At 42.9% G+C, this 26,714-nt stretch overlaps 1 protein-coding gene across 2 annotated transcripts in view; it reads left to right on the forward strand.

Moving 5' to 3' along the window:
* vta1 (vesicle (multivesicular body) trafficking 1) overlaps nt 1-26,714 on the forward strand; it is a 37,401-nt gene continuing 10,687 nt past the window's right edge. The window contains exons 1-5 of one of the 2 annotated variants that reach the window (XM_035423070.1): nt 1-220; nt 13,016-13,110; nt 18,690-18,817; nt 22,207-22,282; nt 25,195-25,306. In XM_035423070.1, the coding sequence (XP_035278961.1) occupies nt 130-220; nt 13,016-13,110; nt 18,690-18,817; nt 22,207-22,282; nt 25,195-25,306 (502 nt within the window). In that variant the 5' untranslated portion in view covers nt 1-129. Of the gene's footprint in view, nt 221-10,337; nt 10,502-13,015; nt 13,111-18,689; nt 18,818-22,206; nt 22,283-25,194; nt 25,307-26,714 lie in introns of those variants that run through there. The other variant, XM_035423072.1, reaches the window with a different exon arrangement.

Genomic DNA, 26,714 nt, shown 5'->3' on the forward strand with positions numbered 1-26,714 from the left:
TGTGGGCGGAACGATTCAGGAAGCGGAAGACTAAAAAGTGTGGTTTGTTTTGTCAGGTAGTTGTGTATGCTTGATTAAGAATAGGTGTATTGTTTTCATTTTACTATCTTAACACAAACTTTGTTAGAAATGGCTCTACCACCGCAGTTAAAATCCATCCAGCACCATCTACGAACGGCACAGGAACACGAGAAAAGGGACCCAGTTGTGGCTTATTACTGTGAGTCTGCATTTTGAATGCCTAAGCTTACTGCTTGGTTAGCTTGCCATGGCCCATACTCTAGCACTTCGGAAATCGCCCAAGACTTTGGTAGCTATTTCGTTTGGCCGTTGAATTGAATTATTTAACACATAGCTAGCTAACAGAGTTCCTAATTGCGCCGGGGTCGAAGAAACGATTTAACTTAACTGAAACTTCGCATAATGCAGTTAGGTGGTTAACTTTGGCTATACGTTTGCAATCAAATCGATGTGCTATTATTATACGAAAGCAGGTTAACTAACTGAATTGCGACCTAGCTAGCTAGCTTCGATCAGAAAAAAGTATTATTTATTTAGAGGGCCGCTAATGAGTTGGCTAGATTGGATTGATAACGTTTCGCAGTCGGCAGTCTAAACTACGAAGTTTAATCTTTGAAATTGACCTGAGTCATGACATGAGCTCACATTCTATCTTAACGTTACATAAATAACGTTGCTCGAGTTGGCAACACTTCAATTGATGAAATTGTGTGAGTGCTATAAAAATAACTTCTGGGAGTAACGTACAAAATAAGGCAACGATTGCCAACTAACAACGAGACTAAAGTAACAAACTTAAAGTGACTAGATAGTCTTAGTTCCGTGTCTGAAAAGTAAAACGCAGACATCGATACTTTTACAGATGTGAAGTCGCTAATTTGAACCTTGTATGCATTCCTCGAATGTGTATGCAACCAGAGCTAACTGGCATAAAGTGGCTCTGAAAAGCGTTACGAAGTGAAGTCAAGTGTAAGGGTATAAAAACACGTATTCGTTTGAAAATTGAATGTAGGTACTCATCTTATTATTAGAACTACGATTTTTCTTTTCTTCCTTCTGTGCTGTCTTACTAAGTAAAGTATCGCTCACGGTCTGAGGAGTGTGTGTGTGTGTGTGTGTGTGTGTTTGCGCGTGTGTGTGTTAGATGTCTTAAAAGGTATCGCCACAGATCAAATCAAGGATTTCATGGGAATATGGAATGCCGGTCTGTATTGCATAGCACCTGACTGAAAACATGGATCACACACTCATGCAAAACGTTAATTCAGCACTGAGTCGCCACTTGTCAACACTGGATCACCTTGCTCAGGCCACTTGTGCGCATGAAAAGGGCCAAACAAAGCAACGCGGCTTTGCTAACAGAGCTATAGATACCCATAAAATTCCAATGGCATAACCGAAACATTCCAGTAGCCCTAATATTACTTCTCCCTCTCGGTCGTTCTGTCTGGATACCTGTATCTTCTAATATGTCAGCCAGTTGCATCACAAACAGGGCTTAATTTTCTTCATTCGGTTTCTGTGTTTGTGTGTGACCGATAATATGCACTAATACACAACAACCTTTCTCTAAATTTTGTTAATGTGAATTTGTGATATTTCAATCAACGGAACCATCTTCAAAATGAATAGAGGGAACCAGTCACTTTGAAAATGAAGACTTTGTGAGATGTGGCTTTGACAGTTTAAAAAAATTCCTTCCAGTCTTTCTTTGGACCATGTTTCTCTTGATTCTAAGTCAGATTGCCAATGTGTTTATTCAGCTTTGTCTTCCAAGCTAGCTATTTATAATAGCCTGCCAACTAGATGATTGCTTGTCGGGCACGTTTTTGTACGTGCTTATGAATGATTATAAGGTACTTGGGTTGCAATTTTGACTGATGCAGGTTGTGAATGGAAGGAAATGCTGTCACTCTTATCTTGCTTGGCTCCTTAAGAGATGGGAAGTGTCTCAGGTATAGCTTGTCTGTGAATTACCTTGTCATAGATGACTCATAAAGACTGCACTTTGTCTGACTTCTATATCTATAGTTCTGCAGAGTGTGTTGAGTGAATCACTTAGGAATGCTGGAGAACCTGTTTTGCCAGTAGAGCCTTTCCCTTTTCTCTTGGTACACACCAGTCACCATAGTCACCATTAAATGGTAAATGGACTGCATTTATATAGCGCTTTTATCCAAAGCGCTTTACAATTGATGCCTCTCAATCACCAGAGCAGTTAGGGGTTAGGTGTCTTGCTCAGGAACACTTCGACACGCCCAGGGCAGGGATTGAACCGGCAACCCTCCGACTGCCAGACAACCGCTCTTACCTCCTGAGCTATGTCGCTTCTGATTTTGAACACGTTCTGAAGTGTGTCATCCATAATTTATTACTTGATGGAATATTACTATAAACAATGAATATTTCATAAAAGCCATTCCCATATGTTTAGTTACCGTTGAGCAGCAAACGTTTGTAAATATTGGCTGAGTATGCTGGGGAATCTACAGTGTTAAAAGGTTGCACTCATTAATTTGGCTTTTAAAGTCAGCTTGTAATATGTAATGTCTTCGGGCATTGTTCGTTGTTCACGGAGCATTGCGGGAATATCTTGCGGTATTGTTTGCTACCCAAACTCATCCAAGTGATGTATGACTGGCTTCATAGTACGAGTGAGGGAGATGCTAGCGCAAACATTGGTGAATCAGCTGAGGTGCGAGTCAGCTGTAGTAAAGTAATAAGAGTCAGTGTGTGCTGCAACACTGAGTTGCACCATCAACCTGAGAACCCTTGGAAAAACCTGTGTGAAACACTGCTATATAGGCTATCTGCAGATGACTGCCTATGCTGATTTGAAGTGAAGAAAACTCCACCTTTACCAGCTGAGCTAGACTAGCTTGTGTTCAATTCAACCTAACCAAGAGCTTGACAGTTGATGTAGTGAAAACACAGAGAACATTCTGGAGCTCCCCTATGAGTCTTTCAACTCGGGCCATACATGGGTGTTTTGGGTCCCCTTTCTCCTTTGGGACATTGTTCTGCCCACTTCCTGTCTTCCCCATCTCTGTTGATCAGGGCTGTCCCAACGTCTTGCCTAACTGACAGAATTCTGCTTCCTTCCCATCTCTGCGTGAACCACAGCCAGAGGCTCTGATCTTTCTTACAGTTCTTTTCCAGGCTGCAATTTCCTTCAGGGTTTGACCTCCTGGCTTTCAGTTAGGATGTGGAGCTCCTGTTTGGTTTCCCTTCTCATTATTTCATTCTTCCATGTTGTTTGGATGTTGGCAGAAGTCATTTCAGTTTCTGCCTGCCTTCCTGACATGCCATTTTTTCAATCGTGACCATCTGAGATCATTGGCAGGAAACCCCTGAAGGCAGTCCGTGTCAGTACGTTCTCTGAAGCTTGAGGATTTTGAGTGAGGAGAGCAGACACTTCCACCATTTCCACAGCTACTGCGCTATGAGACATTGGTGTGCAGGGCTCACATGTGGAAGCCCCAGAGGAACTTCTGAGGGTTCTTTTTTCCCAAGGATACAGACTCGTATTCTCAGGTAGACAACACCTTCCTCAGAGTGAAGACTATGTCTGACTGAACTACATGGAGACGGATGGAAACCGATCTTGCAAGTGTTTCTACTAGAATTGGTGGGTACCTGAAACGCCCAGTAGGAGTTTCCATCCCTTCTGTGTTCCCAGGTGTCTCTTCACTCAGGCCTTATGACCTTGGGACTTGGGTCGCTGAACTGGGCCTTCCCTGAGGACTACTCCCCGGCCCTCCTCTCCTGTTCTTTTTCTTTCGTTTTTAAGAGAACTAGTTTCCTCTTTATACATTTGTGTTTTTTTTCAGTTATTTAATATTATGTTGCCCTTTAAAAGATTTAAAGAAGAATTTTATTCGTAGGAGTGTGGTGGCATTACAGAGCCCACGACCCAGGTAGTTAGGCATGTGCGTTTAGTATTGCCCTCACATACGCTCCTGTCAGCTTATCACGGTATGCAATGCATTTAATCCCTTTTTTGTTGGCGGCAAGAAAATAATACTCACAATAGGCTCCTCAGCTGGGTATTATTTCTACTTAATTTCTCAGGGGGTCACCAGAAGAGATTGCTGCTGACATGATGTGAAAGGAATTGTGATTTATTGTACACGGGTACAATGAGGAAACATGCACAGCCAGAGACATAACATGCTGTTTGCCATGTTTTTTAGTCCTTAATAAATGAATGTGTAATGCCACTGTCCAAGGTGTTTCCTCAGAAAAGGTGTTATTACTTTGCCCTCAGTCCAACAAGCTAACAAGCTGTCAAATACCATTTTGACTGTCCCAGCACTAATCTTCACACATAATAGTTTCAAACAAATGCACAAAATATTTCTGACCAATGAGATTTTTCAATACTGGTTTTCCGATTCTGACCGATGTAGTCCAAACTGGACTGAAGGGAGATTGGTTTCTGGTCAGGGTGAAGTGAGAATTGACACGAGTTATGTCTTGTCATGGCATGCCGTTAGGATACGGTGTAGGCCATGTGTGGATTAGTTTGTGGCCAGGAAAGTGTTTGCGCTTGGAGAAATTATACGCAAAAGCAATGATGGCACAAAGTAATGATATTGTCTTGACACCAAGATGAAGGTCCAGATAGTAACGAAGTATAGGTGAAGCCTTTGAGCTTCCAGATCGAGAGGCTTCTGTCCGCTAAGTGCAACAATGTTCTACACCATCGTGAGCAAAGTGCAGCTTACCACTTTGTGAACAAAGATACTTCAATCATTTAAATTTTGACAAGACACACAAGCTAAGTACAATGCACTAGTCTGCACATGCACAGAAGGAAGGGAACCAACAGTGTAGCTCTTAAAGGAGAAGCTATCCAGCTTTCATCATACAATTACTTTTTTTAGGAAATTCTTCAATTATTTTTTAGTCGTATAAATAACATAAACCCAACAAATGTTCAGTTCGCATACAGTGCAAAATATGCCAAAAGTAAATATTACAAAATTAAATATGAGTGCAAGATCCAGTCAACTACTCAGTGTCAAAAAGTTGATTAGTGAAACTTTGCTGTCAACCTCTCCAAACGTAAAAAAGATTTTTTGGAAATATCGTGCCATAATCCAACAAACCAGTACTTCAACAAGCCTTCTCTCTGGGCATTTAGGCTATTAAATTTGGGTATCATCTGCAGAAAGTGCAGTCCCCCCCCCCACAGGCATGTGGGCTCCCCCCATGCATAGCAATCAGGAAAACTCTTTAACAAGAAAGAGAGGACACCTGAGGGGGTTCCAGGAGGCAATCCAAGCCTCTTATGTCAGTAGTGTCATGAGGCTGTAGTGCTGTCACCATCTTCATGATAAATAGTGTGAGGATGAAATGGACTAAGATGGATATTTTTGCTCAGTCACATGCGGGAGACGAGCATCACTGGGTTACAGGTAGGCTGTGTAGATTACATATGGTGATGTCATAACAGACTCATTGGAAGGGTTTTGGTACATGGATCAGCTATCCTTCAGGTAGGTGCAGTAGCTGATATCGTGGGTGTGACATTTTTACTGATGTGAAATAGATCTCCTTTAGGATAATTTCAGCAGTTTAATTACACACCATTAGCGGGCAGGGACAGGGTGTAGACCTACTGACGGTGTGTGAATAAAAAGTGTGATTCATAATAAGAGTCGTTTTGAATGAGCACTGTCAGCTTTGGCTTGTAAATTGACATTTTGATTGTATCACCGTGTCGTATGCTCAAGGCTTTTCACAGGACACAGATACACCCTGAGAATTTCAGTCTTCCACGATGGTGTGAAGTAGATTAAAAACTCAACGTGCCACTGGAGGTCAGCATTGACATTTATTTGAATGACTCAACTCAGTCTTTCACTGGAAACGCTGTCAAGGGCCTGAATAAGCTGCTCTGGGACAGATTTCTTTCACAACTCCACCCTGCATCACTGAATAACTGGTTCAGACTGCAAAACTAATGCCCTTGGATAAAGTGCTTATTTTGAAAAAGTGTATTTGATGATTGTAGGATGCAAGAATTTCCTGATTTAAAGGAAGAGCACTTGGTACGCATCTTTTCATATCATTTTCTGTACCAAGGATACTGATACAAATTTCAAATTCAGTCAGCTTTAGATGTTTCACACGTATACATTTTAGACTTTGGTCTATCCAGTCACTTTTTAAGAACAGTTAAAGAATGGAGTTGAGGATAGACTGGAGCATTAGGTTGGGATTTTGGCAGTAGTCAGAAAGTCAGCTTCTGCGGAGCTATATTAGCTTTTTACCAGTCACTTAAAGTGATTAACTTTTTTGTCTTTGGAGACAAAGCCCCAGTGGCCCAGCTCAAACCGCATTAGCATAATTGTCATGTATTTTCCCTTCCCCTCCGTCACTCCCCGGCCCCCCTATTCCCGCAGATGCGCTGTGACTACGGCTCCCCCCCCCCCCGTAAAGGCGCCTTTTGACAGATTACCTTTCAACGAACACTCCTGTACACGCAATGAACGGGAGTGCGTTCATTAAAAAGGAATTGGTACGTGTCACTTTTCTAGATCCTGTGTCTCGGTCGTGTTCATCAGCAGTCAGTCATACGCGTTTCCATATCAGTATTTCAGATGTCGAGTTGGACTTCTTGCAGTTTGATGACATGATGGCAGCATTAAATTAAAACCTTTTTAATACCGTATTGAAATCTTTGCTTTTCTTTTTGGCTGGACTGCAGCAGCGGGGCCAGCCCTACAGACGCGAATGTGAGTGACTGAGTGACTGAGTGACAGACAGACAGACAGACAGACAGACAGCCACCCACCCACCCACCCACCCACACACACACACCATTGGTCGGCCGGATCACGTGTGTCAGGTCCAGCCATATACTAGGTTTTGACCTGGTCTTGTTTCCATAACATTCTCTATTAGCCGTGCACTACTCTTTCCCTTTCGGTGAAAATGGAACATGTGGAACAGTGCAGGAGCTGCAGGAGAAAGAAAAGACTTTTCCCTTCTGCCTGAAGCCTCACAGGCTCGCGTCCCATTTCGTAAACAAGGCGCGGGCAGCCGGGCCCCAGCGCTGTAAACCTATGGAAAAGGGCCCTCTTTGACATTGTTTTCCCTCTCGGGTCCCTGGACCCCTTCCAGTCTTCAAAATTCAACTGCAGCTACATAATAACATCCTTGTAGCGAGGAAGGGCCGAGTGCGCGGGCTGGCATTCCTGAATACGCAATTCTGTTCCTACTGCAGATGTCGGTGAAAACACTCGGTCACGTCCCGGCACGGACGACCCCGCGCTCTTCTCTTTCCTCCCAGTACGCGGCTCGCGGCCTGGGACACCGCGCCAGGTCAAGCGCGTGCTTCTCTTATCGTTGCGGAGTTTTTCCCAAAACGACGGTCGCACGTTACAGTTTTTTTAACTTTTTCTGTAATCAAGTGAAACATGAGGCTAAAGTTAAGAGACATTGAAAGGATAACGATTTCCTGCTTCTTTTTTGACAAGCTTTGTGTAATACAGGAAAAAAAAACACCTCTGTTCCTTGAACGATGGAGATTAAGGTGTAGGACACTGTAAACATTGGGTAGTGTTTTCTCGTTACTCGGTTACCGAGGTGACAGATTGATTTCGCACCGTAAAAAATTTCACGGCGGTGCTTTTTAATATACCCCGCCCTCACACAGAAAGACAGAACTTCTTGCCCGTAGCCAGAAGGATTTTTCCGAAAGTGCGGCAGATTATGGTTTTTATTTTCATGCCCTTGTTCTGAAGGGCCTCAGTACTGTATTGTTTTAGATGGGGGGGGGGGGTTGGGGATTGGGGGTGGGGTGGTGGTGGGGGGGGGGAATTGGAGGTCGTGCTGCATGGGCGTCATAGTATTACAAAGAGAGACATTGTGAATGTTATGTTCTGCTGTGGTGGATGTCCACTCTCAGAAGTGCAATCCCATGGCTGTGGCGGTGATTTAGCTCAAGGAAATGTGGGCTCGGTAGACATAACTGGACGTCGATTTACTAGCGGGTTTCATCCTCCGTGTAGGCCTAGATGTTTTTAGTTTTGTTTTTTGCAAACTTTGTTTTCAAAAGAACAGTTGCATGACCTTGGTTTTATTATTTACTGCATTTTTTAACTCAGTGTTTTACCTCCCAGGACAGACTGTACAAGTGTTTAATTTTGTTCTGACTTGTACACGAATATCCCATTATTCGGGCCCTCGTTTTACATCTAAAAATTGGGTTATGCAAATGAGTGACAAGTATTTAATTAATTTCCATACAAATTCTTAATCCTATGAAAATTTATAGCCTGTGCTGAAACTGTTGTTTCATACGCACTAAGAAATGTGGATGTTACCCCTCTTGAATTCGAGAGGGTCACATCAGGCGAAATGAACTGATCTGACGCAGACAAAGTTACGTGAGCAAAACTAGCTCGTCCAGAAGCCGAAGTGAAGCGGACATCCTGGAATATTTTGGTGCAAACAAACCGTGAGAGTGTAACATGCTAGTTTTACCGCACAGTACAAAATATGGGCAGAACAACTAGCAGGTATAGCCATATGAAAGTGCAGCATTCTGTTCTCTCCAGCACCGATCAGCTGTCATCTCAACGGTCATCTCTGACCTCTTTGTACAAGGGGAGATGTGATCCAGCATTCTGAGGTTATTACAGAGAGGGTTTGCTGTTTCCATGTGGCAACAGTCCACATTTAATAAGCATTTTTATTAACATTGAGCTTAAGCTTAGCCGACTGTCATTTCAGCAAAAAACAAACAAAACAAAAACCTGCTAAGAACCCCAAGCCCTACCTGACCTCTTCAGAATAATAAGTGCACATTATCAGGTACTGTTCAGGTTTTCTCAGAATCATAGTTGTACTCAAGCTTGTGGTCATTCGGCCATATTCAATTCAACAGGTTTACTTGCTTTATGTGAATCATCCCATGGCTTCCTCGTAGACGGAACGTTCTGCGGTCGTGCGATAAAAAGTAATGGGACGTGCTGTACACCGAAGAAACCAGGAGAACCCGACCCGCGCGCACGCACGCGTCGCCCCGAGCTCGCCTCATTTACCCGTGACCTTACGCCTCGCCCTTCCTCGCCGATGTTTTCGGTTGTGATTTGAATTTCGTTGGGTCTTATCTCGGCAGAGGTGGAGATAAGCGCGTAACAGGGCCTCCACATCATTTCATCCGTAACCCTAAAGCCTGTCCTTGTTAATGTATAGGCTAAATCAGTAGCGTTTGGTCACTTTGGTCTCACACTGAAAAGTTGTGGTTACGGTGTCCCAAATGGGACAGTCTGAACACTTACGCAATGTAGGCTACATCCAGTGGCAGTAGTAACTGTTTGTAAACAGTAGTCATTTAAATAGTAGTTGTAGTTTTAATAGAGTAGTTGTATAAATGTGTCGAAGATTTGTAAGCATTATGAGTTTACCAGTCTACCGGCCTAGTATGGTGTTCATGATTCAGAATTTAGGCACTGGTCTGAGATTCTGTGGTCCATATGATATTGTGGGTAAAAACCTTTCGGATCATCAGAGTTCTATTTTGTAAATTTAGTCTGTAAAAACTAAATATTGCCCTGTCCATGCCCATGCACATGCAGTTCACAGATAAAGTAGACATACAGACTGCTTTATTAGCTTTAACCCATGTAGCATGTTTGCCATATTCAAGCAGTCCCAGCTGGGTATATTGTTATTCTACTCTCCCTACAGGAAGTTGTAATTGCCACTTCACTAGGCTTTATAATGATCATGAAATGAAGCCGATGTAGAACTCAACTTTCTACAATAACACAGGCCTACTTGCCACCATCTGTTCAATTAGAGCATTTATGAAAAAGATACTTTTTTTTCCCCCTAGAAAATGGTTTAATATAATGAAATTCAAGTGATACTGATATAGGCCAATGCTCGCTGATATGTACAGTAATTACAGCCTCATAAAGAAACGCTTAATGGAAATAGAGGACTATTTTGCTCCTCTTAATGTTTTGTTCTCATATAAATGAATAGCACTAGCCTACACGGTTGGCTAATTGCGAGTCGAGTTCATGTTTGCGGCCACACTGTTATGAAGTAATGAGGCTACTCTGTGTATAAAAAATTTAAAAAAGCTTCCTCTCTTTGACTTGTTTGACAAACTGATGTTGGACCTTTCGTCAAAAATAACCAACATGTACCAGAACGTGAACAGTCTTGTGTACGTGTACTTTATTTAATTTGGCAGTACATCAGAACATTTCGCCTCGTTTTAGCGAATCGCTTGGTAAGCCCCTGCCGTCCACGGCTTTGCTGGGCGTGTTATTTATCTCATGCTTGTAGCCGGAGAGCGTCCGCGTCGCGAGGAGGCAAGATAACCTTCTGATTGCTTGGCAAGATGATCCCCAAGACTTGGACGCTATTCTCAGGAGTCAGGACCTGTACTTTAATTTCCTCTGGGACACCATCCATCACTTTTGCGTGACTTGAAATTGGCAAAGCGAGGGAGGTAAAATGGCACCGTCGGCTGCTTCATACGAGGGCATTCGTGAAAGTGCTGATCTGCTGACTCCTCCCCCCCTCTGCTCTCTCACTGCATTGTTTGCGTTATGATTTTGAATTACTGCTCGAGCATTTGATCTGCGGCCTTCCACTTTACCGTGTGCTCCAGGGTAGCTTGGTAACCAGGATTCTGATTCAAATTCCGCCTTTATGGATTTCGTGAGGGGAAAAAAATAGACCCTTGCAGAGTCTTGCAGTCCTGCTCGAATTTTCTGTTTATAGGCTAATTAACATGCTCTCTCGTGGTTGAAGTCTTAATTTGGTTGAGGTTGTATGTGAACTGAAGAGATTTGCGCTGGTTTTAAAGGAACTCAGGTTTTTTGTTCTGTTATAATGTGCAGTAGAAACAGCCGTTAGGCTGGAATTGTTGGAATCCCTGTTAAGACTCTTGGAGAATGCTCAGTGTTGTGGGTTTTCCTTCCCCAGATGTTGGGGTGTGTGCGCATTTCAAACTTCTGAACTGCAAAGAAGAACAATAGTGGTCTAAGGGAAAGTGATTTAAAATCATAGGATGTCAGGTTTTGGCAGCAAGCAAGACGTGGACAGGGCACATGTGTTTAAAAGGGACACACTTACACTGTCCTGTTTCAGATTTTTTTATTTTATTGAGCTATGCATATGAGCTATGTAAACCTTGCCTAAGATTGTATATGAGGCCCAGTTTAGCCCAAAGTGATGGCTCCAGTCAAGCTGATCTGCCTGCTCTTCAGGATAAGTTAACATATTCATGTCCGTTGGGACAGATATTTCTCTACCCTCACAGTCCAAGGGCTGCACCGTCTTTCAGTTATTTTTATTTTCTGTTGATGATAATGATGATGATGATGATGATGATGGCGGCCCTCCTGCCAGTCGCCGTAACGGTTAATCAGCGCATTGACAATGCAGCGGTGATCTTGCACGGCGACGCATGACCTCACATTTCCTATAAAGTGATGCAAGGAGTCTGACATGTGGGTCAATCTGCCCCGGGCTGCCGCAGTGCGCCGGGGCCGGGATGGCCGAAACAATCCCGCCATTGAGATCCGCGCGGCGGTCTTAATGTTCTGCGCAAACGTATTTTTCCACTGACATCGCATGGGCCTGCGCTCCAGATGGGATGGGAAGAGCAAGCAGCAAAATCAAAGAATCGGAACGAAGAACGTAGCTTCGCGGGCTAATTTGTGAGCCGGCTCTGATTGAGGAGAGCTCTGCGGCGGCTCCACCGCGATGATTCACCAGCTAGCGATGAATTGCTACGTTAGCTCAACCGCTCCCCGCCGTTAGCGATGACGGGCTACCGTCACGAGCTCTGTGATCATCAGGGACTACCCAACCGAGTAGACTGATTGACAACCTGATAACATGGCGGAAATCAGCAGCTGAGCCATTTAATATGCACAGGTGCTAAAGGTTATCGGGACGGTAGGTATGCTGTGTGTGGCAGGGTGCGGGTAGGCAGGGCATGCCCCATGCCCCCGGGTTTCTCACAGAAGTGACTGTAATGCCCCCAGACACTGAGTCTGTCCAATCATTACCTTCTCTGACTTCTGACCTAATATATATGCACAGATTTTCGATTCATACAGCCTCATACTGCCAGGATATGATGCGTTATTTTCTGTTTCCTCTTTACTACCTTCTGCTTTCCTGTTTTTAAATGTGAGAACATGTAGCCTACATCTTACTCAATTTCAGGAGGATGTGCAAAAAACTACACGGACGCCGCCTTTCACTTGTTCTTGTTCTAAAGTTATCTCACACACACACAACCAAACTATTAATATTATGCTTTTGGGTTATATAATTTCTGCTGAAATTTCTATAATTCTCATCATTTAGGCTAACACGTAGGCTAATTGTATAGCTCAGACATCTGGAGTTTCTATAAGGTAGCCCGTAAAACCTGACCGTGGAATAAATTTGTACCGAAAAGACATTGGTGTGGCCAGCTAGGAAACCACAGCTGCCCTGTTTCATTCTTACCATGCAGCCTAGCTACACTGTTTAATTACAGCATCGGGCTAATGAGCTTGCTCACTCGTTTGTCATTCTTGCCACTTCCTCCTGATGTGCTGCTTTTATGCAAGACATTGTGTTGTAATGGGAAACTGAAAAAAATCTAATGCTTTCCCCACAATGCATTGCACTGGCTCACTGATTTGTTCAATGGTCTGACCGCATGAGTTCCCCAGTGGTGTATATAATTATTTGTATTATGGTAAAGCCATTAAAACTGTTGTTAATGTACTGAAAAGTGTGGCTCGTTGGCTCATCGGTGACGGTGTAACATCCACTCAATCCTTGGTCTGAGCCACTGCTGCTTACTGAGCCGTCTGCTAACCTGCTGAAAACTCCAGGTTGGGCTCCCTCGTTTGCAGCTAAGGCCTTTGGCTGAACCCTGCGTTTCGTCCATCTGCAGCGTAAAGCCTGCTCTCGGACGTAGGCCGGAGTACTGAAGGCTCTGCTCGCTCTGTTTCAGGTCGGCTCTACGCTATGCAGACCGGCATGAAGCTGGACAGTAAATCACCGGAGTGCCGGAAGTTTCTGGTGAAGCTGATGGATCAGCTGGAAACGGTGAGTCCGTAAAAAATAATAACAACCCACCCAAAATGGCGACGGATTGTTGCAGTTGCTGCGATAGAAGTGCTTTTAATTAGGATATTACAATGCATATCTGAAATATGAGGTTTTTTTATCATATGTCCTTCATGACTAATCACCTTGTTCTCATTTCCCTTGTTAAGGACACTAAGCAGTCTGAGGCATTCCCATCCTCTCCAGACACATGATGCATTGCATTAATTACATTCATTAGATTTATTACTGATTGACTGCTTTAGCCTGGTTTCGCTGCCAACCGGCACTGCAGGCTCCTCTCAAACTACGGGCCAATCGCTTCTTTCATCGCCACAGTGGCTTTGTAGTGCTCTTCAGTAAGCCTTGCTGTGATTGGCTTGGATTACTTTGATTGCGAATTTGATTGGCTACTATTTGTTGTTCTTGCACCTAGACCTTCTTGTGCTTAAATTGCATATTTAAAAAGTTTTCTACATTTATGCATTTATGCCCAGCAGTGCTGTCTGTGTCACCTGGAATAGTACTAATGATATCTTTAAATAGCGTATAATGACTGAAGTAAGTGGAGCCATGTATACATAATTGTTAATGCAATATTAGGTTTTACTCATACAGCATAGTCAGTTTTTTCTATTTAAAACAATGTTATATTCAGCCATGTTTTACCTGTGTACGATCTGTAGTTCCACATGCCTGTATTGGGAACAGTTTCACTTTCTTGTGGCTTGCTTTACATCTTAATTGAAAATGGAACTGAACTTAAAACCAGGCAAGTGGATAATTACCATTTTAACTGATAGAAGGATTATTGAAGCAAGCTGGAAATTGACAGTGGTTTAAATTTGGAAAGCTAAAACGTCAGGATAGGACTGCATTTATAAAAATTAAAAAAAACCTTTTCAACTGCAGCGCTCAGTAAATAAGCCAATTCTAATCTCCTCATGAATGTCACAGTTTTCAAGAGTCTGCTGCTGAATATCTCTTTGTTTCCGCAGCGCGCACACACTTTAAAAGTGCAGACGTTTGATTATTTTCATTATACGCGGGTGTCGTAGGAGATTGTGTTTCCCATTAATTGTGGGGTATTGCTAAGGCAAGGTCATTTTCAGCTGTGGAAAGACTGCACTGGTTCCAAGAGGTAATTTGATTTTGTAAAAATATTTGAAAACGGCTCCCATGGTATATATTTTTTTAACAATATAGGCAAGAGCGCTGCTTGTATTAAGAAGAAAAATATTACCCGATGTGGAGTTACCTTTTCATGTCTGCAGTGATGTCTTCTAACATGTTCCTCTCCTTTACTGTGGAATAAAAACAAACAAATACATTCATTTTCAATATCAAAATATAGGACTGTATGTAGCCTGTAATATACTTACAGCTTATAGCATTTCAATGGTATCACTTTTAAGAGCTAGAACCTCTTAGGCTCTTTGTATAATACAATGGTTGCTATTTACTTTGAGGTTGACTGCCAGGTGTTAACTATTAAGTGTTGTGCAATCTGGAAACCACAGTAAAACATTTGATCAAAGTGCCTATATTGTCTTTCATTGAAATGGTATTGTATACTTTTTTTAGGTTTCCCCTTGTGTATTGCGCTTGTTGAAATCTGTGTGGATTACGTTCTCCACATTGTTGTGTGCCATTTAAGAATTAAAAATGCAGGTATCTCTTTTAAAAGAAAGATCCTTATTACTCTAAATAATTTTCATGATGGGTACCGCTAAATGTCTAGCTGTTCAAATAATCCACTAAGGTTATTTAACAACAGCATGGACATTTTAACACTGAATCTAACTGAAGGACGAAATACCATTCTAAACCAGTCTAGATATTATATTCATATGCCTGCACAAAAAACTTGAATCTGCAAAAATAAAAATAAAAAAAGGCAATCGGTGAGCAAAGAAAATAGAATGCGTGATCCGTTATGGTACAACTGCCGGAGGCATCTTCTGATGGACATTTAATATTTAATCCATCACACACAGAATTTTATATTTGAATTCCCGGGTGGCCCGATCGTGGCCGTGTGTCATCCAAACATGGCAGCTTCCGGTTTTGAGCTGCTGTCTGTGGCCTGACATGGCATTCTGCCAGAGAGACTAATCACCACACTGTCGATATGAGGTAAAAAAAATTTTTTTAAAAAAGGCATAGATAAGACTGCCTTTATTCTCCAGTTTCCCTGTGACCAGGTGGATTTACTGAAGACAAGCCTACAAAAGATGCTTCCATATATGTGATGAGTGGGAGTATGTCATGTTCATCATAGCTGTACTACATTTCTCAAATCCCCCAAACTTGAGTTGAAGGAGCCTTTATAGACCGATGACTTTCCAAACGTATGTTTGGAACCTTGTATAGAAAACAGTAATGCAGTATACTGAGAGGAGATCTGTTTCTCGTGTAATGATTTCCAAAATAAAAATGAATAAGGAAGAATTAAAACTCCCAGCCGGGGAGTTTTTCCTTGCCGCTGTCGCCCTAGGCGTGCTCTTGGGTGGGTTTCGACCCAGGGTTCTGTAAGGCTGCTTTGTGACAATGCCCACTGGAGAAAATGCCATACAAATAAAATTGAATTAAATTATGAGTTCCTCTGGAGTACACAGTGGATTATCTTGTTTATATGTATATATATATATGTGTGTGCTTGTGTGTGTGTGTATAGTTTTCCCTAATTAGAGTGTACTAGAATAAAAATAATTGAACTAATGGAATGAATAGAACATGTATGAAGGGGGCGTATATGCTGTGCTCTTAATTGATCTTAGTCAGAGTGAAAGGGCGAGATGAATGTACTTCAGTATTTACTCCCTTTACTTTTAAGACCTTTATACAGGATGTACCCTTCAGGAAGCGGTTCAGCGCCGGCTGAGACGTCCTGTTGCTGTGACATTTAATGAATCGCGCTGCCGCGACGGTAAAACCGGACTCAGGGGGACTAACAAGTCCCAGGCCTTTCTTAATTGGTTCCAAGGTGTCTATAAAAACCTGTGAGCCTGAAAGAAAAACAGTTTTCTGCAACTGTTTTTTCCTGTGTCCCTTTTAGAGGACAACTATAAACAGCCTTTTGAACTATATTGGGATGCCAGTGAGCAGGTGATGATGTTTTTAAAAAGGAACCTTTCATTCAGAAAATTTCATAAATATTGTACGAGTTTTCCCATTGCATGAGAGATTGATAGGCATTTATAATACCCGTCTACATTCTGGTTGGATTTATGGGATATCGTATGATTGAAATGGAAAAGGAACATGTAGGAACTGTTCCAGAGTTAACAATAAGCATGAAGGAACATTCGATTGATCTGATAAGGTGAATCGGTGTTTCAGACTGTTTTGGTGTTTAAAGTAGCCTAACAGTATTTTTGTTGCTAATGCCTGAGACTTGGTATAGTTTGATGTACTTGAATTTGATGCAGATGAAGCAGTTTCACTTTCCATTTTAAATCGGGTTGACATTATTGACAATGCAACATTAATAGTGTTGAAGAAGGAGATATTAATAGATCCCCAAAACCTTGGTGACCTTTTCACTGAAGAATTGAACTGTAAGGAAACGTCCAGGCCTATCAGATCTGCCAAGGTCCGTGCCATATTGTTCCCAAATATCAGAAAAGGCCGACGCCCTCTTGTCAGTGTTTGGTTTTACAGAACGATATAATCTTTTCCAACAGACTAATGGCTTTTTGTGATTCTAGGCAGTTGGTTTTCACATGAAATGGCGTGGCATTTTCAGTTTATCTGCCACGGAATTGCTTTGTTTGTTGATCAAAATCTTTGAACATTTGTCCCTGCAGCCACTTTTGTAAATTAGGGATTAATCATTTTACAAGACTTTTACTGAGTTAATGCATGCTGATGCTATTTCAAGAGTAAATTGCCAATCATTAGATGTCAGTCAAAATGAAAACTTTTGCGGGTCTGTCTTTAGCGATATTTTAAACGGTGTTCCAAGCAAATTCAGTCAGCTTATGAAAAACATTGTACCAGTGAGATTTAATCTTTTACTGAACGGGAGACCCCTTGGTAATGGAGGCCTACAGAGTGAATGTGTTTGTGTTTCCTTTGAAATCAGCCACAGCAGGGGCTTCCAGCAAGTGTGCAAGAGCTTTGAGCAGGCGGAAGAAAAAAAAAAAAAAAGAAACTTAAGGCTTTGATTTGATTACATTAAAAAAAAAAGCCTGGCAAATATGTTCGATCTCTCTCTTGCGATGTAGAAAGTCTGCACGCCTCCTCCAAAGTTATGTTTTTACATTCTTCTGCACTGCTTCACACAAGCAGTGTACTGTGCGGTGTATTCCTTTTTTTGTAAGGATAGGCTGAGATTTCATTAAAAAACCGAACAGTGGCTCTATTCAGAGGCTTTGAGTCCACCTGTTGAAATGTGACCGGTATTATTTGCTTTACTGATTTTACAAGGAAACCTGAAGCTCTCTAGTAGACTGTAACATCTTGGTAAGGGCCGGACTGTGTAAGAGAAAGCTGGCTCGCTCGTTGCTGCATTTTTTGGGTGCTGGCCACTGCAAACCATTAGACACAATATGTGGGCACCAATAATTTAGTGTCTAAGGCCATTCTGGGTCAGGTTAGGAGAATAAACATAGCTGTTGCATTCTGCTTAGTCTATCGCAAGTGTTTGTTTGGCCTTTTCGACTGAGGTTAATATAAACACTTAATTCTTTTTTTATTGTGTTGACTTCTTAGTGTTGACAGTGTTGGATATTTACATGTGCAGCTCAAGTTAAAATGGATTAAATAGTTTATTTAGGTTACAAGTGAAGAGCGAGAAACTGTGAAAAGTGTTTGAAGCATTGGAATCATTAGGTCATGACATCATAGCACAGACTGCTTGTGTTCTCTCTCCTGCTCTAATAACATGAATTATAGCTGGACGTGCTTTAAAAAAGCCAACTAAATGAGAGATTTATTGCAATTAATACAAACTTTAGCCAGTGATTCTCATTCATCATTACGTCTCCCATTATATTCATTCCGTTTCATGCCTTCAGTAAGCAAATGAAAACTGTGGTACTGGTTTGTCAGCGCTGGCTTGTAGTTGGCTTCCTCAGTTACCAGGGTTTGTCGAGTGCCATTGCTGGTGCTTTGCGGCGGGACCCGTGTAATGAACAGTGGCAGCTGCGTAACAGATTACATTGTCTAGGACCGGAGAAACGAGGAAAACGGAACGGCGCTTACGTTCACTTGCTAATTATAAATGGGCTAAATTCCAGAGGGCCACCAAGCTGTGTTCTCATAATGGCCGCCATGTTCTGGAGTGCGATCGAAGTCTGTCGCATGGTCGTAGGAATCGCACCACGCAAATTCACATTTATGCCGTTTTCAAACTCTCAGAAGGAGGAAAAGTTATTTTATTCCTTAATTCTGGCAGTGTTTTTTTTTAGGGTCCTGAGGTTCTTGAGAGATAGTCTCACCTACTGATTGAGAGGTAGAGGTTCCTGACTCTTGGAAGGGTAGAACTGCCACGCCATGTGCTGTGGGGACTCACTGAACCTCAGGACGGCCCGTATAACCTGGTCCCGTGTGAATTTGTGTTGTTTCCGTTTCAGATGAAAAAGGAGCTGAGCGACAACGAGTCCGTCACCCAGGAGGTCGTCGGCAACGCCCATATCGAAAACTACGCCTTAAAAATGTTTCTGTACGCTGACAACGAGGATCGATCGGGACGGTTTCACAAGTAAGATTTTTATTTTCCCCCTTTACGAAATAAACTGACCAGGTCATTGTTATAAAACAAAAATGTGTTCTGCGTCATCTTAGCTGACTAAATTGATCAAAAATATGAATTGGAAAAAAAATAAATAAACAGATTTCTTTGCCTGGTTGAAAGGTCCTCATCCCCCTTGACTTCTAGCACTGATATGAAGTAGCACTGCATATTTTCACGTTGTTCAGCATTCCATAACACTTAAAGCCTCATTGAAAAGCTGTTAGGTCACGCCGCTAGACTCGCACATGTAAGCACTGAGGATCTACTTGGAAACAATGGCAGGGCCGTGTGAGGTCTCTGTTCAGGCCGTGCACGCAGGGCGTGAACCGAGCGAGCGGACCGTAGCGTCATCCTCGGCGTCAGCTGGTGAGAGCTAGCGGGATTTGCGCGGCACGCGGCACGCGGTCCGCGGTCGATGAGGTCAGCGTTTCATTGTCGCCCCTCGCCAGAGTGTGGGACGTCGGCCATCGGAGCAACAGACCGTCCGCGCTGTTGTGGGAGGAGTCTCAGACTGGTAAAGCGGCACCGTGGAGCCGTATTTTTGGGGGTGACGTGTTCCCTCCTGACCATGGAAAAACGAGCGCGTTTTTGGACAGCTGTACAAAGCCTTTTCACCTTGAATTTCTTGGGAGAGTGTGACATTCTCTTACGCGTAATCGTACCGACGGTTTGAAACTCTGGATTAATAATTTCACCAGACACGCACAATGTAATGTGGAACAACAAAGAAACAGCATGACCTGCTATATTTATATTTAATTGTTTATTTAAATTCAATTTTTGGATTGGATAATTACCAGTAACTAAAAAAAGTTTTTCCATATGGCTGATTTTTTTAAGGAGCCTAAATAACTTGGAGAAACACGCTTACGTGCACTCTCTCACTTCACTTTCAGCAAACACACTTCCAACTGCATGTGTCTGTAAGAGAGAGCTAACAGATCTAATGCCAGAAGAGTGTTCAGTTAACAGGTCAGCCAAAGCGAGGCATTTGAGAGCAGGGCTGTGATGAACAGCCAGCATTCGCACTGTTCCTCCTAGAGCCCAATTTAGAACACACAGCATATAGTCTGATTTAAAAATGGATGTTTAATCCTTCTTTACAGGTTGCATCATTAAGAAGCTTAATTATGTCACCCAGTACAGTAGAAAGATTGTAGAAATGTAGGAAAGATTGACAGGCAGGAAACCTTTAATAGTGTATATATATATATACATTTTTATATATCAAATAATAATAAATATTATTTATATACAAAATAAGGCTTTATTCTGTATATTGCATGTCTAAGAGGGAAGCCTGTTGGTTTGCAGCTTGCGTCCTTCAGAAACGTGTGACTGAGGGAAGGGGTTATGAGGGAGCATGATTGAGTGGCTGAGAAAAGTGCTAAACAGAGAACTGTTGTGTAAGAGTCTGCCAGTTCTGGGGATGTCATCACCAAGATCTCGCGAGTGTCGCTCGCTCTCTCAGTGTCTCTCTTGAGCGTCTTGCGCTAATTATCGGCCAGAGTTCCTGTCGGCTCTGCTGACCTTTGCAAACAGTTAGATGGGATAAAAAACTCACTCTGTCCAACATGCAATGGGAAGCTACTACACAATACGAGTTTTTGCGATTTCCAGTCCCGGGAAAGCTATAGTTTCGGGGAGTTAAAAATCCCGTTTCGCAGTGCCGTGCCAGGACGATATTTTAAACGCATCCCTTCTACTGCAGCAGCATCCAATGACCCACTTCTTTTTTTTTTTTCATTTTTTTTTTTTTTTCCCATTTAATTTCCTAAATTCTGAGATTGTAAATTAGTCCTGGCAGCGAGTGTTGTGCACCGGTCATTGCACTGATTAAGAAATGGGTTGCAAGAATTTCAGCTAATTACGGGGAACTCCACTTCCAAGTTCAGTACAGATTGTCCCGGGTCAGTCTTAATGCATATTGTTCCAGTGGTCTGCATTTCAGGAACACCTCATTCTTTGTGAAACGTTATAAATGTAGGTCATAAAAATAAACGGGCTAAGGTGTGCACGTGGCTGTCCATGATGAACCTTTCCCTGGATTGCAGTGCGCGTGGCTACTTCTTCTAGCTGTTGAATGTGAGTGATGGTGCTAGGGAAGGACCTGCGAACCCTGAGAATTTGTTTCCATTGAATTTGAATATATTTAAGACACGTTACATTAACATCTGAAAAGCTGTGGGTTTCAATAACCTGAGAACTTGACCTTTACTGGTACCGTGTGTGGGCAATGAGACCTTGTTTAAAAGTAAAAATGTGGTTTCGGGCCTCATTAGGAAACTGTTTTAAAAACATGCTTTGCGGATGTCTGGGGGTACGGGAGGCGTATTAATTTCCTTCTTTAGCATGCGAGAGACAGAATTATTTGCGAGAGACCAAACCTGTATAAACAAGCAATAAATGTTACATTGTGTGATCTCGAGAGGTGCATGGCTAAACATTTATGGGAACAAACCTTGACTAAGTGTGTTATGGTTTTCAATGTGTTTACCTTCCTTTCTGAGCTGGATGACTCAAAGCTGAGAGCCGGTTGTAAAGGAGTGTGTCTGCACTGGACCCTGCCAAAAAGCTGATTATACACTCACTTGTTTTTAGTCATCTGCTATTAGGAGCTCCGGCTGTGAGATTTGTTAAGCCGCAATGATGGTGTTCCCAGGTCACTTGATTGTCTGCTTTTCACACTTCTATTTTAGATCATTCTGATGCAGTTAGTCCCAGATGAACTCTTTAAGGTGTAAGATAAGTTGTTCTTCACTGAACGTTCTAATGCTGATGGAACAATTGCTACTGGCAATTGAAAGGAATTGAATTGTAGAACACTGATGGAAAATTTAGAAAAAACATTCCACAAAAGCTACTCTTCAAAGGGTTAAACACATCCTTTCCCTTACTGCTCATACTAACTTATTATTAAACCATTCACAAGTATATTGTTGCCCTCAAGGATGTACTTAATTATGAAAAAAGTCCTACTGAACAACAGAGCTTCAAATGTTTTTTAAATGTAAAAAAAATGAAATTAAAAACCATTTGCTCGAGATTAGTACAAGCTCATACATGAAGTTTATATATTCAGCTTGATTACATTTTGTTTTAGGCCTATAGTATTTTCTTTACATGGAGTTCATATATTGACCGTGATTTTTCCTCTTGTTTTCCAGTCGTTTGACTTTATGTCTAATGACATGACCAAATGTTTATGTAAACGAGGTTGGTGCAGATTAATGTGGTGTTTGTCGGCCTGTCAGGAGAAAGGTTTTCCCTGGAAGCGAAGCTTGCGTGCCTGTGAAGCCGTGTAGCCCGTGTAGGCCGGATTCTTTGACAGCTCCTCTTTCTTCTTCCCCCTGCAGGAATATGATTAAGTCGTTCTACACCGCCAGCCTCCTGCTCGACGTCCTCTGCGTCTTCGGCGAGCTGTCGGAGGAGGTTAGTCGCCGTCGTCAAACTCGTCTTTCCGGGCCCCGCTTTGACATATTTTTCTAGACGACATGGCTGACGGCCGCAGAATGAAAAAGAGATGTCTAAGTGCAGAATGCAGTGAGGAACTACATCTCATGTCAAGTCACAGATGACACAGGTTTCTTACAAGTTTTACTGCGACGTATTGAGCTGTGAGCACATTGAGAGAACTTGATAGAAGTGCAGTTGTGAGCTACAGAAGGTTTTTTTAAATCTTAACTGGTGTAAGATGTAGGATTTTGTCATACACGTAGAATTTTGTGAAGATTAACTTCCTTTTGGTCTACACCTTCCTGATCAGGGGTTTCATTGGGGAAGGGGGGGGTGATTAGGATGATTCCATTCCATTCCACTGACCGGGGCCCTCAAAAAATCGTGCTGTGATTGTGCAGGGATGGCATGGCCTGGAGTGGTGGGGCCCAACGTGCGATGATCTCACGGGGCCCAAAATCCTTGGCTGCGCCCCTGCGCCTGATGCAACACAGTTCACAGCACTGTGGAAACGCTCGTCCGATTTTAGCACTGTCGCTCCACTGCTCTTTGCTAAACCATCTACATTGGTCTCCAGTTGCTTCGGACGTCTTCTGTGCAGAGGGGAAGTGACCTGTGTCAGAAGGCGGACAATGTTTCATTGAGTGTCCTTCTCTCCCCGAGGGGGCAGCCATTTCCCCCCCCCCCCCGCTGTAGAATGCCCATTGGGCTTTGCTTTTTAACGCTGTGCCTTCCCTCTGTTACACTAACCCAGACAATGGGCCCTCAGAACCCCCTCTCATTACACTGGCTTTTTTTTTTTTTTTTTTTTTTTTTTTTTTTAAACAGAATGCCATCGTGAATTGTGAGAGATTGGATTACTTGCAGAAAAAGGGAGCGTTTTTAGCGCCGGGCTTTTGGGGAGCTCGACTTTTTTAATGCCTGAATTAGCGGATCTTGAGGGAGGGGGCATTGTGGGATTCCTCGTGAGCTTTTAATTCTCGTTCCGAGCTGTAATCGTACCTGCCATCGGACCTTTTATTCCCACCACCAGGGCCTGTGCTTTGGCGTTCCGTCCTTGTAGACAAAACCCCTGTGCATCACTTAATGACACACAATTGCGTAAATTAGATAAAGCTGTCCAAAACCAAATATATATAACTTGGAAGGGTAAGTGAGGATTTGCTTCTCTTAGTAATGCCTGGGGGTTAAAAGAGGGCACAGGCTTCTAGAGAAAAGGCTCTATAAATAATCAAACCAGAAAATGATTTATTCTGAAAGCCTGAGAAAGCTATAATTTGACGATGACAAAGGCTGCCACCCCCAGTCTTCGCGGTGTAGCATGGGGTTTGTAATAGCTGCAGAAAGCCCGGACCTGGGTTAATTGGAGTCCGTGCCTCAACAAAAATGACCACATTTACATGCACATCATTTTCTGAATGGTGATGCTTATTCTGGTTGGGGTCGGATTCCAGTTATGCCATTTACACGCGTTATGAAAGGACTAACCCAATCTTATTCCTGAACACATAGTTAGCTGAATATTCCATTTAAGTTCTTTGGTCCGTGCAAAAGGACGACGCCCTGGTGATTTCTCCATGTGCGTGAATGTTTTAAATTCGCTGGGTGTGAATCGCTGGTATTCTTTTGGTTCTTTGCCCTAAAATTAGGGCTGTCAACATTAACAAGTTAACTCAAGCTGTTCATTTTTTTTTTTTTACTGATTAACGCATTAAACCTTTAAACAATTAGCTTACAACTAACTCACACCAGGAAATGGAGGGCCCCTGAAATGCAGGTCTAATTCCCATCTAACATCTTATCTCAAACCATAGTAATTAATAATGGTCATTAAAATTAATTGTATGAGTGGACATGGTAATGTTGACAGCCTAACTTAAAATACATTACTTTCAGGGTCTTATGTGTGCGTCTAGTTTTTCTGTCGTTCGACTTCACCCGGCATCTTTCATTTTGTCTGCTAGAGATATTTTCTTGTTTCGTTTTTTTTGCCGCAACATTAAAATAAACGAGCTTGCGGACTTGAAAACTTGAGTTTTCAGAATATGGTGTGCATGCAAAGGAGATTTTATGTGAGCCACAGTGCCTGCTCCTCTTCATGGGTCTGCAGCGAGCAGGACATTTAAAAGCTGGCCAGGGCCTGTCAAAGCCTGGGAGAGTAAAAAGTTCAGCCGAGCGCCTCGCCCGTATCCGCATAAGATTAATGAGGAGAACGGGACACACTGGTGCAGTGTGCCCCGTGAAATATTACAGTTATCATCAGCACAGCTGAGTCTAAATTCCTGAATTCAGTAGCGGGACCTTTCAGTAGTGGGACCTGACCGTAGACACCAGAGTGATCCATTGTGTGTATGTAATGTTCCTGTAACCTGCCTATGAAATGTGGGCTATGTCAGGGTTAAGACTATGCTTAGCAGTAAAAATAAATAAATATACGTTGTCTTTGCTTCATCATAAGTTGCATCTGTGAAGGTTGCAAACTATTCTGCCATAGAAATTTTTCATATCTCTGAAGTTTTTATGTAATAAATTGTTTCAGCTGTTAAAATATGCTTTTAAATCACCCTTTCTGTTCTTATGTTGGCTTTTAGAAGGATTTAGCATGGGATCCTTTTGAAAACTGAGTAAAGACCAAAGTGAAATTTTGGGGAAAAAATGCTTTTACTTTCATGACATAATTGGCCGTTGTGGATCTCCAGTTCCACTGCAGCCAGCACCCGGGGCCCCCAAGAAAAGAGAAATTTTAAGAAGTTAAGAAGTTAAAAACCCGTTCCCTCAGTCTATGTGGCCCCGCGAGTGGATTTACTTCCAGCTCCTTATCGTTTCTTATTTTTCTAATCATGTGCCCCTCCCCAAAACCCCTCCACCCCTCCTCCTTGTGTTTGCAGAACGTCCAGCACAGGAAGTATGCGCGGTGGAAGGCGACCTACATCCACAACTGCCTGAAGAACGGCGAAACCCCGCTGTCGGGGCCCATCGCCATGGAAGGGGAAGCATATGGTGAGCGCTGATATTACATCAGCCGTCCGAACGCACCGCTACTCCCGTTAACAAAATACACTCGCCCGGGCCCTTTTTTTTTCTCCCGAAACCCCCCCCCCCCCCCCCGCCTTTCCCCTTGGGCCGTATTGAGAGCCGGTTTCCTCCGAGCTTCCGGCGGCGCGCTCTGGTCTGGTAGAGCTTTAGCACATTGTGTGGCCTTATCAGTGGCCTCTGCAGTCCTGGGGTGGGGGTGGGCTCCGGTCGCCGCCGCGGAGCCCGATAGCGTTTTATGAGCCTTTGACTTCCCCTTATCTGGCGTCCAATCAGGGGACCGTGATTCGCACGCCGCTTTAATGGCGTGAAACCTGTCGAGAGTTCGATGACCTATTAGGAAACGACTTCCTCCCCTGTCGTTTATCCAAAGCAGGGATGCCGATTATAGCACGTGGCCTCCTACGTGCTAATAGCGGCGATCAAACGTAAAACTTTTTTTTGTGAAATGGCCGGGTTTTCTAGATTTAGCCCTGACATTAGGACCGCCCTGACGTTAACCTGCCGTGTGATGCGGACCAGACGTGGCCGTTGCCATGCTCGCTCGCTGTGTTGCTCTCCGAAACATCTGCTGGGTGTGCTTTGTTTGACCTCACCTAAGCATGTAAGAGATGAGGTCATCATGTGTGTGTCGTCTCCAGGGATATCCTACTTTGTAGACCCACGGCACATATGAACGTGGGGCAGCTCTCGGGAATCTAGACTCACAGCCATTGTCTTGCTCACCTCTTGCTCTCATTTGGACTGTATGGACAATTCCAAATATATGGACAAACAAAGTGAATTCCATTCACTATATGGACAAACAAAGAAGAAAAATATGTTTCTTCTTTGTTGGTTTGTTTGCTTTGTGTTGAAGGGGTCCGTCTTGAGAGCTGGTCTGGGCCTCCCTATCGGAGCTGTGACATCATGCTTTGAGTTGTTCCCACTGATGTGTAACTTTGGCAACAGAAAGCTGATATCACGGTCTCTCCCTTATTGTGTCTGCACATCGGGATCTTATCGCAATATCTCAGCGTAAGGCTTTTTTGGAACAATAATTTTTCCGCTGTTGTAATGTTTTCAAATGAATCCCCACTAGCGATTATTATCTTTTCTCCCTTAAGGCACAATTGTTTTGCAGTCTTGGTGCACTTACACCTTTTTTCTCTTCACAAGCTATGTCCACATATGCTGGTCAACCTGCTTTGAAAGTCCTTCCTGAAGCTTTTGGTTATAAATCCTGCCTTGCGGAGACCCACAATAAAAGCATTGTCTCGCTCTTATTCGCTTGACTTTTCCATTCGCTCGAAGGAGAAGATGATGAGCAAGGGGAAAGGAATGGGAAAAAAAGCATGTTTCAGCAGAGGCAAACCCGATCTGGAGCGGCTTCGTT

This window comes from Anguilla anguilla, chromosome 6, assembly GCF_013347855.1.
Source record: "Anguilla anguilla isolate fAngAng1 chromosome 6, fAngAng1.pri, whole genome shotgun sequence".
Classification (NCBI taxonomy): domain Eukaryota; kingdom Metazoa; phylum Chordata; class Actinopteri; order Anguilliformes; family Anguillidae; genus Anguilla; species Anguilla anguilla.